This window comes from Atta cephalotes, assembly GCF_000143395.1.
Source record: "Atta cephalotes unplaced genomic scaffold scaffold00004, whole genome shotgun sequence".
Lineage (NCBI taxonomy): Eukaryota > Metazoa > Arthropoda > Insecta > Hymenoptera > Formicidae > Atta > Atta cephalotes.
The window spans coordinates 3,030,276-3,046,517 of NW_012130068.1; the positions used below are offsets into that span (position 1 = coordinate 3,030,276).

Below are 16,242 nucleotides of genomic sequence, written 5' to 3' on the forward strand. Positions count from 1 at the left end.
TAATTAAGTTAAGTAAGTAAGTAAAGTAAAATAACTTACTTATTTATTTAGTAATAAATTAAAGTAAGTAAGTAAAGTAATAGTGTATCTTTTTTACTACATCTAATATTATACTGTAATATAGTAATTATATTATACTATTATATTATATATAGTAATTTCAATTTTATAACAATAATAACCAATTTATATTTAAATTTTGGTGTCAACTATATATTTGTTATTATTATTAACTTATAGTTATTATTATTAACATTACAGTAGTGACAACCATCATTAATATGTAACTATAGTCACAAATACAAAAACTTTCTTCTCGTGTATTTTTAAATTTATGAAAATTTCTCTAGAGATATGCGCTAAGATAAAACGATTGTCAGCATAATGCTACAAAGAAAAAAAATGTTTCATTAGGATTCTAAAAATGCATTGTAAGTAAATATAGGTTATCGAATACTTCTTATCTTATCTTTTATGACGCTTAAACCGAAAAAATAAAACCAGTACTTTTTAAATGAATCTCGTATAAATTATTTATTATGCAAACTTATTATGCTATCCTTTCTTCAACTAAAAAATTAGATTTCTGGAAAATTTGCATTTTTTAATTATTTTATTTTCTCTATCTATTTTATCAATATTTTAATTATTATATTAAGAAAATCAGTAATCATTTTAAGGTGATAGTAATATTATGATTTTCATGCAATAAATCCTTTTGGAGTTTTATATTTGGAATATATTTTTCGATATATTATCCTCATATTAGGAACCAACAATTCTTTTGAAATAAAGTTAATATTTTGATTTTTAAGTAATCTTCCAATTAGGCAGTAAAAAGCATTTTAGCGCTATATTTATTAAAATAATAATCCAACGGGAAAAATACGAGTTATCTTTGTTATCTTTTCTTCTTACACGACATTCAAAGAAATCTCTCCACATTAAAACACTTTACCGTACGTTACGGAAATATACTTATGGTACTTATACATATACGTATAATACTTATATTAATTATGTTTTTTGCAAAGATTGAAGATTAAAGTAGAAACATTGTGATTTTCTTAATTTTTCCTCTTTTCTCTGAAGAAAAACGCTGTGTCGGATTCATTTTCAAGATTTTGCTCCGGCATTCCTCGTAGCTCTCCGTCGATCCTTTTTTGCTGTCGCGCTGTTTGTTATTATTGCACTTGTTAAAAGCGAGTCCCCGTAATCGTGACACGCATATACGTGCATACACGCGCATGCGAGGCGTGCAAGGCGATTAACTTAATAGCGGCACGATAGCACGAGCTCGCCCGCTATTTAAAGCGGCCCCCGGAACACGATCACATAAATCGCAAGTTTTCAGCCGATAAAATGCACGCGCCGCCCTGCACGATCCTATCCTTTCCCTCCTCTTCCCTCTTCCCTCTTTCCATAAATTAAACGGAGCTAATGCGCCACGACCGATACGAAATTGGATAGCTTTAATGTAGATCTACGGCCCTCGCGCGATTCCGAGATTAATGCCAATCGTTTCACGATGTTCATTTCAGCGGAGCCTTTAAATCGTTAACGATTAACCCTTCGTATTCCGATTTGTCCTAAAAAGAACGTACAAAATGGAAAAAATCCTCTGGTAAAAATAAAGGTTTTTAAATCTTTAAATGGATAAATGCAATAACTATAGCACACCACACGAAAAAAGACCGATTTTGCTGAGGATCATCAAAATAATTAGGTATACACTAAATAAAATTTCTGATTGAAAATGAACAAACCAAAAGATTCTCATCATCAATCAGAATTCTGGCTACGTCAAAATTTAATAGAATCAATCAAAAAATTCTAATTTGTTCATTTTCAACTAAAATTCTAATTAATGCAATTAGATATTTTTTCCAATATAACTAATGTTCGATTTTATTGCTAAAAACGTCAAAACTTTTTACAGCATTTTCGTCATGCATCTTATATAATTATTTTGATGATCCAATAAAATCATTTTCTGCATTTAGCTACCTTTTTAAATACTTTAGTACAATCCTTCTTTCGTGCACAAGTATACTTTTCTTTAAAAAAAATATTGTTTTAGAAAAGGAAAATAAAAAGTATTGCTCAGATGTTCAGAAGTTTTAGTAAGTTCATTATTTTTATTCTTCTGTAGTCTATCTCATAAAGGTATAACTAATGTGTAAATTTAACTGACTACACATTGTTAGATTTCAAAGAAGCAATAATTTAAACTCGTAAATTAAATAATTTTGTTATTCTTAACTTCTATGTAAATCAATTCAAAATGTAAATCAATTCATTTCTGTAGTTAGTTTCAAAGTAAACATCATATTAATGTATGCATTTAGTGAATAATAAATTAAATTTGAATCAAATTTAATAATAAGAATCTTATAATTCAAATTTAATACATTTTCTTCAATTAAATTATTTAATTCTATTAAGTTTATTTGTTTATTGTTATTATATATTACGTGTTAAACGATTATATTTATAATTATTAAATCTGTTTCATTCGAAATTAACAATATATTAGTAGAAGTAGCGACTATTTTCAGAAATAATTCAAATTGGATATAATTTGATACATTTGATTATGAATTAATAGAATAAAATTAAAATTCTTTTTAGGTGTTTTAAGCTCTTATCAGCTGCGTACCTTTAGTTAATTGTCTATTTACTTAAAGGTTAAATGAAATACTGTTGACGAGACCACACACATTTCGTGATCTTAAGGAATTTAACAACTCGCAACGTTTATGCAAACATACGTCACGATCTAACGTCTTCGAAACTATAGATGCGTGCTACTCTAAAAATACGTTCATGCTTTATTTACTGTTCTCGAGAAAGGTTAGTGGACGAATATCTTGATATCCTCACACACACACATATATTGCAATGAGTTTCTTAAGGCATGAACTTTTCGAATCTCTCCCGCCTATGATGTCTCATGCGTGCGAGTCGCGATGAAAGATTCAGAACGATTATTCGGATAGCGAGAAGCGGAAAGGCGGTTAAAGTGCTGCCGAGAAACATTTCCAAGGTGCAGAGCGCGTACGGGTCACGTTTTACGGGCTCTTGCTTGCAAAGGACTCACGATATCGTCCAACCGGGAATGTCGATTTCCATATCAAACGCCAGTGTGATAAAACCGCTCGGAAATAAAACGCGGCATTCGAAATTCTGGTGACGAGCAGAAATCGTGAAACCGCGATTAGAACTTATATACTGATAATAAATTCTCGGGGAAACTTTGCTCAACAGACAAGCGATATTTATTACCATCTTTCGAGATGCTCTCGACCATGTTAAACGTTAGCGGTTGAACGATAATAATTTCATGATTCATTTTGAAGTTTACCGTGAAGGGAACTAAATTATCTTAAATGAAATGTTGCATTGAAAGAGCAATTTTGCTGAAGAATCTAAAAATTTGATTGGATACAAATCAATCAATAATTTTGTTGGATCATCAAAATAATTTTTTAGAAATTTTGTTTCGATTTAAAGAAATTTTCTTTGCTATACGATTAAAGAAAAAAATTTCTTTGAATTGTAAAAAAATTTTTTTGATTTAAATATTATTTTTTTAAATCAAATAAATTTTATTTGATTTAAAGAAATTATTATCAAATCCAAGAAATGATGTTCAAACCATGATTCTTTCTCTAGGTGTAAGCAATGCTGCAAAATGTTTTGATATAATTGTCGTCCTACTTAATTGTTTTGATGTCCAATAAAATATTTTTCTGTATCTAGTTAAATCTTTAGATTCTTCAACAAAATTGCTCTATCAATGTGGAGGACAGATCTTTCTCCACGCAATTTCGCAATCGGTTCACATCCACGCAATATTCCACATTATATTTCGCTCTCAATTCTGTCAAGCAACGAATCAGGCGCGTTTTTTACCGAGAATTTTTATTCCGAACATGTCACGTTCCAAATTACCAGAGTAGTCGGAGGAATTAATCTACGCCGCTTTACAGCGTCACATCATTGTAATAGCACGTCGTTTCCCTTAATTATGCCGGAGACGCCGAGAATCGTAGGATCCGTCGATCATTAAACGAGATCGTTACGTTCTCTCATCCGTATCTTCTACCCTGTTTCGTTCTCTTTCATTCGAATTCGACCTATCTCTCGGACGTGTATCTTTACGAGGATAGTATCGCGAGTATAAAAGCGGAACGTCCCGAGATGAGATCTCAGGCAGCTGCGCGTCGAGAAAATTCAACGGGATGCTGCCCGACGAACGAGCGAGATCCACGAGCTTCGATAATATGAAAATAGCGCGAATTTTTACGAGCGCGGCGAAATACGAAACTGCTCCATCGCTTCCCGTCGTCTCTCAGACGTGTGTCGGGCGTGTGAAGCCGAGATGTCGATAGCCGGGAAATACGAGGTGTCACTCGGAAATTTCGATTGCCAACATGAAACGCGATACCGCGGAACGTGGAAAAGACGCGAGAAAGCTCTCGGAACGGACGATATGCGCGTTAAGTTAGATAAATCTTGGGTTCTTCGTTCAATATGAGAGTTCAAGAAATTTCAAAAAGAGGCGAATCTATTTCTTGTTTATCGCCGTTTTGACGCGATGACAAGGAAAAGATTTTGCTGAAATTAATTAATTTAAGAATTTAATTAAGATATAAATCTGAAAATAATTTCGTTATAAATCATGAAAATAATTATACAAGATGATCATTAGGATTGTGTTACAATTAAATGATTATCACTTCGCAACAAGTGGATTGAACAAAATCGAAACGTCGTTTGTAGAGGAAATTTGTCAATTTCATTTAAGTAGTTGTACAAGCTAGCTCATGAGTAGCATGTAGAAAATGGCGTTTCAATTGTTTTGTTCAGTCTACTTGTTGCGAAATAGTGACCGTTTAGTTCAGATACAAACCTAATGATCACCCTATATACTCAAACATGATGAGCATCCCATAAAAAGTTTTGACATTCATAATAACTATGTTGGAAACTAATATAAAAATTTTTCGAAGTATTGCTTGTAATTTAACTAAAAAAATTACAAGCATGTGTTAAATGTGCAATGTTTTAAAAAAATTTTATATTCCAACAATCAGTTTGAGTTTCCAACAAAATTATGCTGATGAGTTAACAAAATTATTATTAGGTCTGTATCCTCCTGGGAAATTTTAGATCTTTCAATAAAATCGTTCTTTTCGTCTAATTATAACGATAAGGCATTATAACAAAAAGGAAGCATCTTGAAAGTGTAAGAGGAGAATAATTAGAACCGCCTTCGCCTCGAAACGCAGACGATCGCGCGTTTACACCCCGGCTATATTTAACGTGTCCTATTCGGTATACGAGCGGATACGGATTTTATCGTTTATCTGCGGAATCGAGAAACGCAGGCAAATACGATATCGCAATTGGAATGGCAAGATGAAAGGAGCTGTAGCCAGTAGGAGAGCCTAGCCCGCGGAGACGCGTGATAGGGACGCGTGTACTGCACGCACGCCCGTGTGTGCTACACGCAATGCAGGAAGGTAAAAGGCGTAGGTGGATGGATCGATAGAGCAGGTGGCAGCACGTCGGTGCTCTCCCTGGTTCGCTTCCGGCGCAGCGGAGTGTCATTGGACTCTCTCAGCCGATCGAACGAATTGGCCTCGGCACGATTGTGAGAAATAATAGCAAGGCTAATTCATTCGGAGACGTGGGGCAAGTAACGCAATTATCAACGATCACGACTCATTAAGATGCGACGTCGTCCTAGATGGACGGTTTCTCGTGACTTGAATTCCCGACGAAAGTGCACGAAAAGTTGTTGACAGTACAAGGAAAGAACAATTTTGATGAAGCATCTAAAAATTTAGCTGAATACAGACTTCAAAATAATTTTGTTTGGACCATCAAAATAATTATATAGGACGCTTAAATTGATATAATATTAAATTGATAGAATATTAAAACTTTTTGCACTATCATCAATACTTAAAAATAATAATTATTATTTACATAATTATTATTGCGATAATCTAATAAAATTAATTTCAGATCGATATTCAAAGAAAAAATTGGCTGAATAGAGCATAGTATTTTTTTAATTAATAGTTGCAGTAGCCAATTTTTGGTTGCGTTAGCTTATCGAAATTCTACACTGATATAGATTAACGCAAAAATTGGCTGCTGTAATAAAAAATTGGCTGTTACAGTCAATTAAAAATGCTATGCTATATTTTACCATCTAATTTGCTTCAGCAACAGCCATTCTTTTCTTTCAATATAGTTACATTTTTGGATATTTCAGTAAAACCGTTCTTTCTGTATAAATACAATAAATATGGAATATATTATAATATAGGAAATATAGGAATAATATAGGAACATAATAACTATCACATATTAAGTGAAATAATTATTTTCAGATTTGAACACTAAAAAAAGAGCCTAATAATAGCTGCTAAATATTGAGAGAAATAACAATCATGTTCGGTTAATATAAAAATAATCTTTTACTTTTTTAAATATTTAATAAGTATTAGCAAACGGTTGATTATATTATTGTGTTTCATAAAATTTATTAAAGGTATGTAGATATATATATATATATATATATACATACATACATATGTATATAAATATAAGTAAAAATTATTTTTAATTATATTAACCGAACATTTGATTATTATTTCTCTCAATATTTAGCAGCTATCAGGCTCTTTTTTTAGTGTTCAAATCTAAAAATCTAAAAATAATTTTATTGGACCAAAATTAGGATGCTCAAATATGATGAGCAATGTAAGTCTTTTTTTATATTTTAACAATCAACTTGAGTGTCTTACATAATTATTTTGATAGTCTAAGAAAATTATTTTGTATTTAGCTAAAATATCAAACTAAATTTTTAGATATTTTAGCAAAATTATTCTTTCTATGTGAAAAAGCAATCTCGAATTTAAATTGAACAATATAGATACTCTCAAAAGACTCTTTTCTAAAATTTCTTGAAAAAATTACCAGGAAAAAGATTCGATCGAAGGTACTGAAGACAAAATAAATATCAATGAGAAGCTTCACAAAGACTTCTCTTATCTAGAAGGCACTTATTCTTTATGTCAAATGTTAATTCTGTACCAACAAAGCTTGGTGACACAGATTCATTTTAATACAGAGTTATTCAACATCGTGACGCGAGGCACGCAACAACTGGAGCACGTAAAGAATTTACTTACTTTGCGAATGTCTTCTAAATTGTGAATTTCCGGCGACAAACCACCGTGTACGCAGAGGAACTGTTGGTTCATGAGGGCGGCGAGCGGCAAACAGTCGAAGGCATCCATGCACGCGTCGTACACCCTCTCGGAGTATTTTATTTTACCTGAAAGCAAAAAAAAAGATATCCAAAATTAAAATAACATATTAGAACTTTGTCCATGCGATGAAAGTATTTCGTAATTTCTATCAGAGCTTTATGGCATTTACAATGATCGATACGAATGTGTCGAGGACTACTTTCACAGCTTTCATAGCAATGAAATGAGATGAGAACACGGAGTTGACACGTCTAATCTGACGTTCGGCGAAAAAGTCGAAATGGAGGAGAAAATAAAGGCGACGCGAGGGAGTCATGAGGAAAGATCCTGACAAGGCGAGGCGAAATACGCATAGTCGAGCATGGACTATTTCGCGAACGAGTCGTAAAAAGAATGGCGGACACACGGGGGCTCTATTTCACGTCGCAATCCTCGTAGAATAATGGATACTCTCCAGAATACGAAGAGAAGCTAGCTGGGGTCGTCCACGCCTGTTCTGTGTTCCTGAAATTTTGCTGCGCGTCTCTCCTCCTCGTAGCTTTTCTCTCGCCATGCGAAAAGACCACGAATGCAACCGACAGCCCGCTCGTCTCGCGCGAGCGATAAACCGCTCCGGCAGATAAGATCCGGAGCGGGTAATTGTTGTCTTATTTCTAGAGTAAAACGGACCAATTCTGTGATACGGATGAAACCCGTGTTTTCTCTTTCCTCTTTTTCGATTCCAAGTTCTGATTACTTTTATAACTAACTCGTATGACGCTGTTTCACATGAAAATTGTAAAACTTTAACTCTCCGAAGGATATCGTAAGAAGCTCTTCTCAAGCCATCGCTCTCTGTTTCTGACATGTTTCCTGTTAAATGTGACCTCGGAAATTGACGTAAAGCGAGCTGTATTTACTACATAGAAGGAGGATCGTCGAATCACTGTTCGAGGTGACGCGCGAAAAGAATTTCCTACCAATAAAGCGGAGTAATCTCGACAGGATAAAGATTTGTCGGCGCTGAAGCTAAACGGATCGTCGCTCGAAGTTGTCACTCGAGGACCTGTACGAGATCTCGCAAATGAACGACTAGTTGGTGGACGTAGGAGCCTCTTTGGGGTTGCAGATTGAAGTATTGCGAAACGGATGTCTGTAATATCACGCCAAGGACTCGGCGAAGCTTTCATGTCTTGAGATTATTAAAGCAGAGAGAAATAAAGAGAAAGACACCATTGTGAGATGTCTAACAAAGACTAATCGACAACATCATAATTAAACCGACAGATAATTAAGGAAAGTAAGATTAATTGTAAATAATATAGAAATTCGCGATTGAGGTCAACTAAGAACGATTAAAAACAATCTGAAATAAATTTAAACACAGATTATCGAACGGAACTCTTATTGGATGAATAGAAAATATACAGAGTATATTTTCTGGTAGGCGCATGAAATGTCATATTATTAAATTATTCAATTTTCAGGTTTTGATACACGGAAAGAATGGTTTTGTTAAGTAAAAATTCAGCTAAATATAAATGTCAATACAATTTTTTCTTGGATCAAATCGTTATGTAAATCATTTAAAATGATTGCAAAAATGTTAAACTTTTTTGCAGCATTGTCATCAACGTTTAAATTTATCACGTAATTATTTTAAATCTTTTTTATTCCTGCAGCACTATACTTCATTAGAATTCTCTTTCTTGCTTTTGTCAAATATCGAACATACATATCTCATTTTAAGTTCCAAAAGTATATACTAGTTCAATCTTTTGATGGCCCAACAAAATTATTTTTAGATTTGTATCTAATCAAATTTTTAGTTACCAGCAAAACCATTCTTTCCGTTTAATTAATCCTAATTAATACTGTGATATATAAAATTATATTCTATCTATTTTGTTAAAAATAAATGTTAAATATAAAATAGTATAACATTTTGTATCATCCTATATCTTGTCCATCCATTTGCAAGAAGCAACGATTGTTGATCTTCACAGTATTTTATTCTATCCTCGTGACTATTACGCTACACACGCTGCGTATCGCGACAAAAATGACGGTGACAAAAATTTCTGGCGAAATCGTTGGCAAATTAATTGCACGTTCGTCTCCCATATTCGCGGACAAACGATCGTTTTTGGCATCGAGATTCATTTCGAAACGATGCCGTCGCGATCTTGGCGCGCGGCCATCGCGTCCCGGCTTCTAGCGCGAAAAGCGACAAAATCGTTCGGAATAATGTGTTTCTCGAGCTCGAGCTTCGGCATGCGACTTTCAAAAAGCGCGATCGTTAAGTTTTCAGCGTCGTGCACTACTAGATGGAGCCAGATAAGAACAGTTGTAAGACAATCGCGAAATAAGCACTGTATTCTCATATGGATTATAACTGAATATAATAAAATATATAATAAAAATATATAATAAAGTATAATATTTTAGTCTTAGCTCTTCAAAGAGCTGATATATATAGTTCAAAATTTGTAACACTATGCAGTCACGACAAATGAGACTCATTTAATTTTTGATAAATGAAAGACACTATAATTAATTTTAAGGAACCAAGATGACATAACTGCAAAAGAATAAATATCAAATTTATTTTAACACCAATAATTTAAATTTACAGATGTACTGTGAAAAATATAATTAAGTGGATCCAATAAATCCATCGATTTATTAATTCTGGCGGGATATAAATGCATCTAAGAGAGAAAGGAGAATTTTGCTGAATGTCTAACTTGTTGCGTTGATTGATGACAATGTTGAATAAAATTTAGCAACTAGTATGAGCGTTCTATACAATTATTTTGACGGATCAAACAAAATTATTCTCAAATCTGTATCCATATATAGTTAAATTTTTAGATACTCGAAAACCGTTCTTCCCGTAGCTCTATTTATTTTAATATTTTCATACAGGATCGAAGCTGCATCACCGTGTATTACGCTAGTCACGACGTAGAAAAATGATATATTTGGGATATACGAAATATATGATGGCAAGGAGCAACCGCGCATTTATCTTGATAGAACCGATATCGAACTTTTCTATACGTCACGGTTAAGCGCGCTACATTTTTCTCGCGTCATTGTTACCCGAATTGGCAGAAAAATGTGCGCACGACAAATGTTGGAAAAACGTCGGGGAAAAAAAATGCGGGTAAGATCGCGCGAACGCGATATATTATCACGACCTACTGCCTTTCCCTATACAATATTATGCCTGAGTTTTACATAAGACGCGATAGGGACAAGCTCTCACATTGTTATAATCCACAATGCCCGCTGCGGCTACATTAATTTATATAAAAAAATAAATGTGTACGATATTCTGACAGTTTATCGGAGTTATATAAAAATTTCTGTTGCATTCGTTTTAAAGAGAAGGAAATAAAAAAAAGAGAGAGAGAATCACCGCTGCGCTACCCCCATTTCTATGCGAGCGTGCTATCGCGACTTCGTATCGCGAGGAAAAGCTTGAACCGCTGGAGATAATCGCAATTTTCTCGATCGGCTGGCACGTGAATGTCGGTATAATATATAGCAGCGAGAAACTAGGCCGCGTAAATAGGTGGCTGCGAAAAAGAAGAAAACGTGGAGAGACGTGGAGAGGGCGCACCCTCTCGCTAACCCCCGCACGGGGTTCCCAAACGTCCGCCAATAAATGCACGGCAAAAGCTCCATTAAAACGATGATTAAAGCGCCGGCTGGTAACGTGCACGCGCGTTGGAATTTTCGTGGTTATCGCGGTTATTAAATGCGCGCGGAATCGGGGTCACGGTGCGCAAACGAGCAAATTTTTGTCGGGTGAACATCCCCTCCCCCCCCCCCTCCCCTCGTCGGGTGACTCGCACTCCGTTTAATATCGCAGGCGGAAATGGCATTACGCCGGTTCTGGATGTAGATATCTAAGAGTAAATTAGAACTGTTCTTAAAAACAAACACCCCTCCCCCTCCCGGGCACGAGAATGGATTCTAAGCAAGAAGATGCGCGAAGATGAGAAGTGAATCCATGTTGTTCCTTCTTGACGTTTACTACAAGATAGCTTTTTACGTTTGCAATAATAATAGAGCTGTGAGGGTGGAATATAAAAGATGACGGGAGGGATGTAACATCATGTGGGATTGACGAGACAATAAGGCAGCATAAAACGTTTAATAATACATAAAATGTATTTAGAGGCAGTTAAAAGCGCTATACGACGAATTTATGTCCGACGTTCGTATAATCAAAGTATCATTAGGATACCGGGTGGATTTACTTGCAAGTATATAAGTACGTCGTAAATAATATATTATTTTTCACTCTTAAGTTTTAAAAATAAATGAATTGACGTCCTTTCTGAAATAAATTGCTGCTAAATTAATCAGACTAAAAAAATCTAATAATATATTTACCAAAATGTATTTTGTTTAGCGTATTGATGAAATATTTAAATTACCTAATGTAATAATAGTAATTAACTATTTAGTAATTAGAAAAAATAATTAGAATAAATAAGTTTTCTGATTATCACACCAAAAAAGTGACAACTCTTTTTGATGGAAAAAGTTCAAAAGTTTGTAAAGTACATGAACAAAAAATAACATTTTTTAAATCAAATTTTTAGAGTGATTAGTTTTATTCAAACAAAAAAAATATCTGCTGTTATTTCACTGGTTTATTCTTTTGATACCGTATAACAATGTATTATTAATTAAACGAAACAAAAGGATGAACATATTCATTAGATGGATAAAAAATAAATATATATTTTAAAAAATGTAATAAACAAAAATGTATTTTTTAAATACGCGAAAAATATTTGTAATCTTCGAAAATCACATTTAGTTTCACATTTCTTTGAAATTTAAAAATGATAGACTTAACACTGGACCAGTACTCAACCAGTACAATTAGCGCAACGATGAGCGAGTAGTAATTGTTAACAGATGAGAAAAGTGTGAATGGAACGCTTGTGTTTTATAAATCTCATTAGCTTAAAAAAAAAGGTGACTCTTAAAAACTCATTTTAGACAATAGTGACTTTTAGTAATTTATCAAAAAAGATGAGAAACAAGTAACATAAATGACTGGATTAATAGGGCTGAATTAATATTTAGAAAAGTAAAATTAACTCTTGATTGGTTTAATTAATTATATTAATCGAACATTTAATTCAAATTATTTCAAATTATTTCGAAGCCAAAGCTTTATAGCATTTTCGACTGCAGTGAATTCGAACGTGGTTAAATTAATGACGTTGCATGCTCTACTATTGGTTGATATTACATGCTCTACTAATAGTATGTCATTAATCCAATCGAGATTGGTTCAACTCTACCGCTATTAGTTAATTATCATCTAAGTTTGATTATTATTACCAAACATTTTTCAGTACACTAATCAAAGTAGGGACGTTTTTTCAGCCTTAATTAGCTTCGAAAAATATTGTCCCTTCGGATCTGTCGCTGCAAAGATGTCGATGCATCTCTCGCGATGCATAGCTCGGACACTCGCGCATTAGACGCAGGCGGCGTCTCGCGGAAAAGTGTATCGATCGCGGAAAATTGTCCGATACTAGGTCAACCTAGTATTTGCAAGGCGCCCCCGCTCTCCGTCTCGGTTTCCCCAGTCGCGTCGTTATAACATTTACGATATGAGCGACAGGACGGGAACGAGTATATAATATAGTGTGATTTCCTCGTATGATGATGCAGGCAAATACCGGCTCACTGCAGAAAGCGCGGATTGAACGCGGAGAATCGCCGGAGATGCGTTTCGACTAAAGGCAATCATTCGATTTTTTCACACGTCGAGCTTTCATTTACCGGCTGCACGTACAAACGTATACAGATGGATGAGAGGATACGAGATGAGCAGCTGCAGTCCGACGTTAAACATGCTGCAAATCTGGATCTTCTGGTATCCATGCGTATAAATTGCACTAGGGCAGAGCCCACGTAATGTAGCGTAAACTCACGCGATTAATGTAATCCCGAAGCTCGTTGGTTACGAACAAGCTCGAACTTAAGCGAAACAACAAGAGAGCGAGAATCGCAAGCGTTCCCTAAATGTTCGGCAAATGTAACGTGCTGCCGATGTCCGGCGGTTTACGATCTCGTAACTTATCCGACATGAGATACACGTGATCGAAGAACTATGGGGACACACGCAGGTCACAAGGTCGATGTTGCACACGCAATACGAGTTATCGCTACGATCGAGTCTCGTTATTGCAGTAACGTTTTTACATGCAACATGGTACAGCATAAGTATAACACATATCTTTTTTATTAATTCCAGAGAATTTTCATAACATAATTTTCTACTTTTATTTTATCTAAACGGGACAATTCTGTAATATGTAGAACAAAAAAAATAAGTACGTGAATATAAATTGTAACAAAACTGTGAAATATGAATCGTTTAAAATGATATTGTCACGCGATAGTAATATTTATATTCTCAACACGATGCGATGGCATGAAAACAAATATAAAGATAATATAAATTAGCTCCATTACGAATTCTGTTAATTAGGTTAAATATATTCCCAATATTACGCTTACACAATATTCTACAAAACAATATGTTTATTTCTGCATGCATTTAAAATTAGATTCCAATATTTATGCATGAGGATAGTTTATTTAGGTAATTAAATAATACGATATTAATATTTTTCATACAAAATCGATAAATTACACAAGCAAAATATTACTTTGAACTAACAAGCTGTTTTTTGTAAATTTTCTTTAAAAAAAAAACTGTATATTAAAATGCTTCATAATATGACATAACTAAAAATAAGTTGAAATGAAAAAAAATTCAATACATTCGTGACTACTGATCAAAATTTCAAGATAACGATTTGACTTGCATCATTTTTAGCCTCCAAAAAAATCTGTAGAGAAACACCTTATCTGGTTCAAAGTAATTTAAAAAAATATTTTTTGTAAATTAGTGTTATCTTTATAGTTAACATTATGTTTTGTTCGCCGTAAATATATTCATCTACGAAATTTACATAAATTAACGCTTACAATTTTTATTCAGCTTTTGATTTTCTTTCTCGAAAACTATGTTTTGTTATTTAAACCGTAATTACGACACACGCGTGTACGTCAGGAGCCGAAGCTCACGATGTAGGTAGGTAGATGAGCTGCATAAATTTCGTCGCCGTGCAAAGCTAATTCACCTTACGAGGCAACACTCCGTCATAACTAACGTGGCGGAAGACTTAATTTGAGTCGAAAATTATTAAACAGGAAATAATTTCTTATTACGACGCAAAACAAAAGTGGGCCATGGTTAAAAAGCGTGCAACACGAAGCGATATAAAAGATCCAACGACGCGGAGAAATGAATATTTCGAGATTGGAGGGAGAAAGAATGGACGGGCTTTCTTCCTTGCAAATTTTTGAAGGAAGAAAAAGATTTGCAGTCTCCATAGATTGTAAAACTGCTCATTCATGATATATTTTTTAAAATTATAAATATGAATACAAGAGAAAAGCTTACTTCCTCTCGAAGAGAGTTTACTTACATTCCTGCTTAAATGTGAAGTATTCCGTGAGATGACGGCACTCGTGGTTACCTCTGAGAAGGAAAAGTGTGGTTGGATGGCACAATTTCAGCGCCCACAGGTATAACACGCACTGAAACAAAAACGAACATACATGTTAGCTAAAGATAATTCATCGTATAATAACGTTAATACTATTTCGTAACCGTTAGATATAAACTAACTTATATACATGATCGATAATATATTTCGAAATAAATATTTTTAAAAACGTACTTGTAAATATATAATATTAGAATTGTCTTTTATATGTCTCTGTCAAAATAATGTATAAATTAATTCATTTCTGTGAGTAGTTTTAAAGTAAACAACATTTATGTTAACGTATGTTCTCATTAAATAATAAATTCTTAAGTAAATTTTAGTTTTCTTGAGTTAAATTATTTAATTCCATTGTTTTACTTAAATTAATGACATATTGAGTAGAAGCAGTAACAGCTTATAGAAATGATTAAAAGTAACTAAAATTAGGTATAATATAGGACGTTATGAATTTAAATATATTCTGTTAAATAATGGTAAGCAATCTCTTGAGTGTTAAACAACATTTTGTTATTTTTAACTTTTATATGTAAAATATAATTTAATTTTTGCATTTCTATAATTGTAACGCAAATAACAGTACGCATTTAATAAATAATAAATTAAATTTAAATTAAATTTAGTACATATTCTTGAGTTAAATTGTTTAATTAATTATTTTAATTTAATTAATGACATATTGATTAGAGCAATAGCGACCTATAGAAAAGATTAAAAATAATTCAAATTGAATATAATTCAACATCATGAAATTAATAGTTATAAAAGAAATTAAATTGTCAATAAATTATTAATAAACGATTTATTAATACATTGAATCATAAAAGAATTTTCGAAAAACGATCAGTAATATGCCAAAGAGTCTATTATAATGTCAGCTTAAATGATAAAAAAAATGTTTTACGAGGAGAAATGGAACAACCGCCAAAAACATAAATATTCAAATCAGCTTGCGATTGTACTGCATCGACAATATCACGATCCTCCTATTAAATTGAAACAATTCGTCTCTCATCGAGCGGCTCCAATCGTTCGAAGATCCCCGGTTTGATCGGCATTCCTCCGCTTTAATTGCAGAACTTCCGTGTCGACATGAATTCGAGCGACGTACTGCCGACAGATTGCATCGCAGAATGCATTCGGACCTCGTGAGATTCTCTCCGTAATTTAACGTGCTATTAATCGGTGCATTGGTCGAAGAGAGATGAGAACTAAACTCACAACTGTTTAATTTCCTACTTTCTTCTCTCCTTTCTCTCTCTTTTTTTATTTGTATATTTTTACTTTTCTTTTATTTTTGTGTTCTTAAAAAACTTGTAGAATAATAAACGCCTTCTCTCTCTCTCTCT

At 33.5% G+C, this 16,242-nt stretch overlaps 1 protein-coding gene across 1 annotated transcript in view; it reads right to left on the reverse strand.

The window, feature by feature from the left end:
• LOC105625924 (serine/threonine-protein phosphatase 2B catalytic subunit 2-like) overlaps positions 1-16,242 on the reverse strand; it is a 160,370-nt gene that overhangs the window by 37,955 nt on the left and 106,173 nt on the right. Inside the window, exons 4-5 of the mRNA XM_012207234.1 lie at positions 14,813-14,924; positions 7,215-7,360 (exon numbers count right to left, since the gene is read on the reverse strand). Of these exons, the coding sequence (XP_012062624.1) occupies positions 7,215-7,360; positions 14,813-14,924 (258 nt within the window). The remainder of the gene's footprint in view (positions 1-7,214; positions 7,361-14,812; positions 14,925-16,242) is intronic.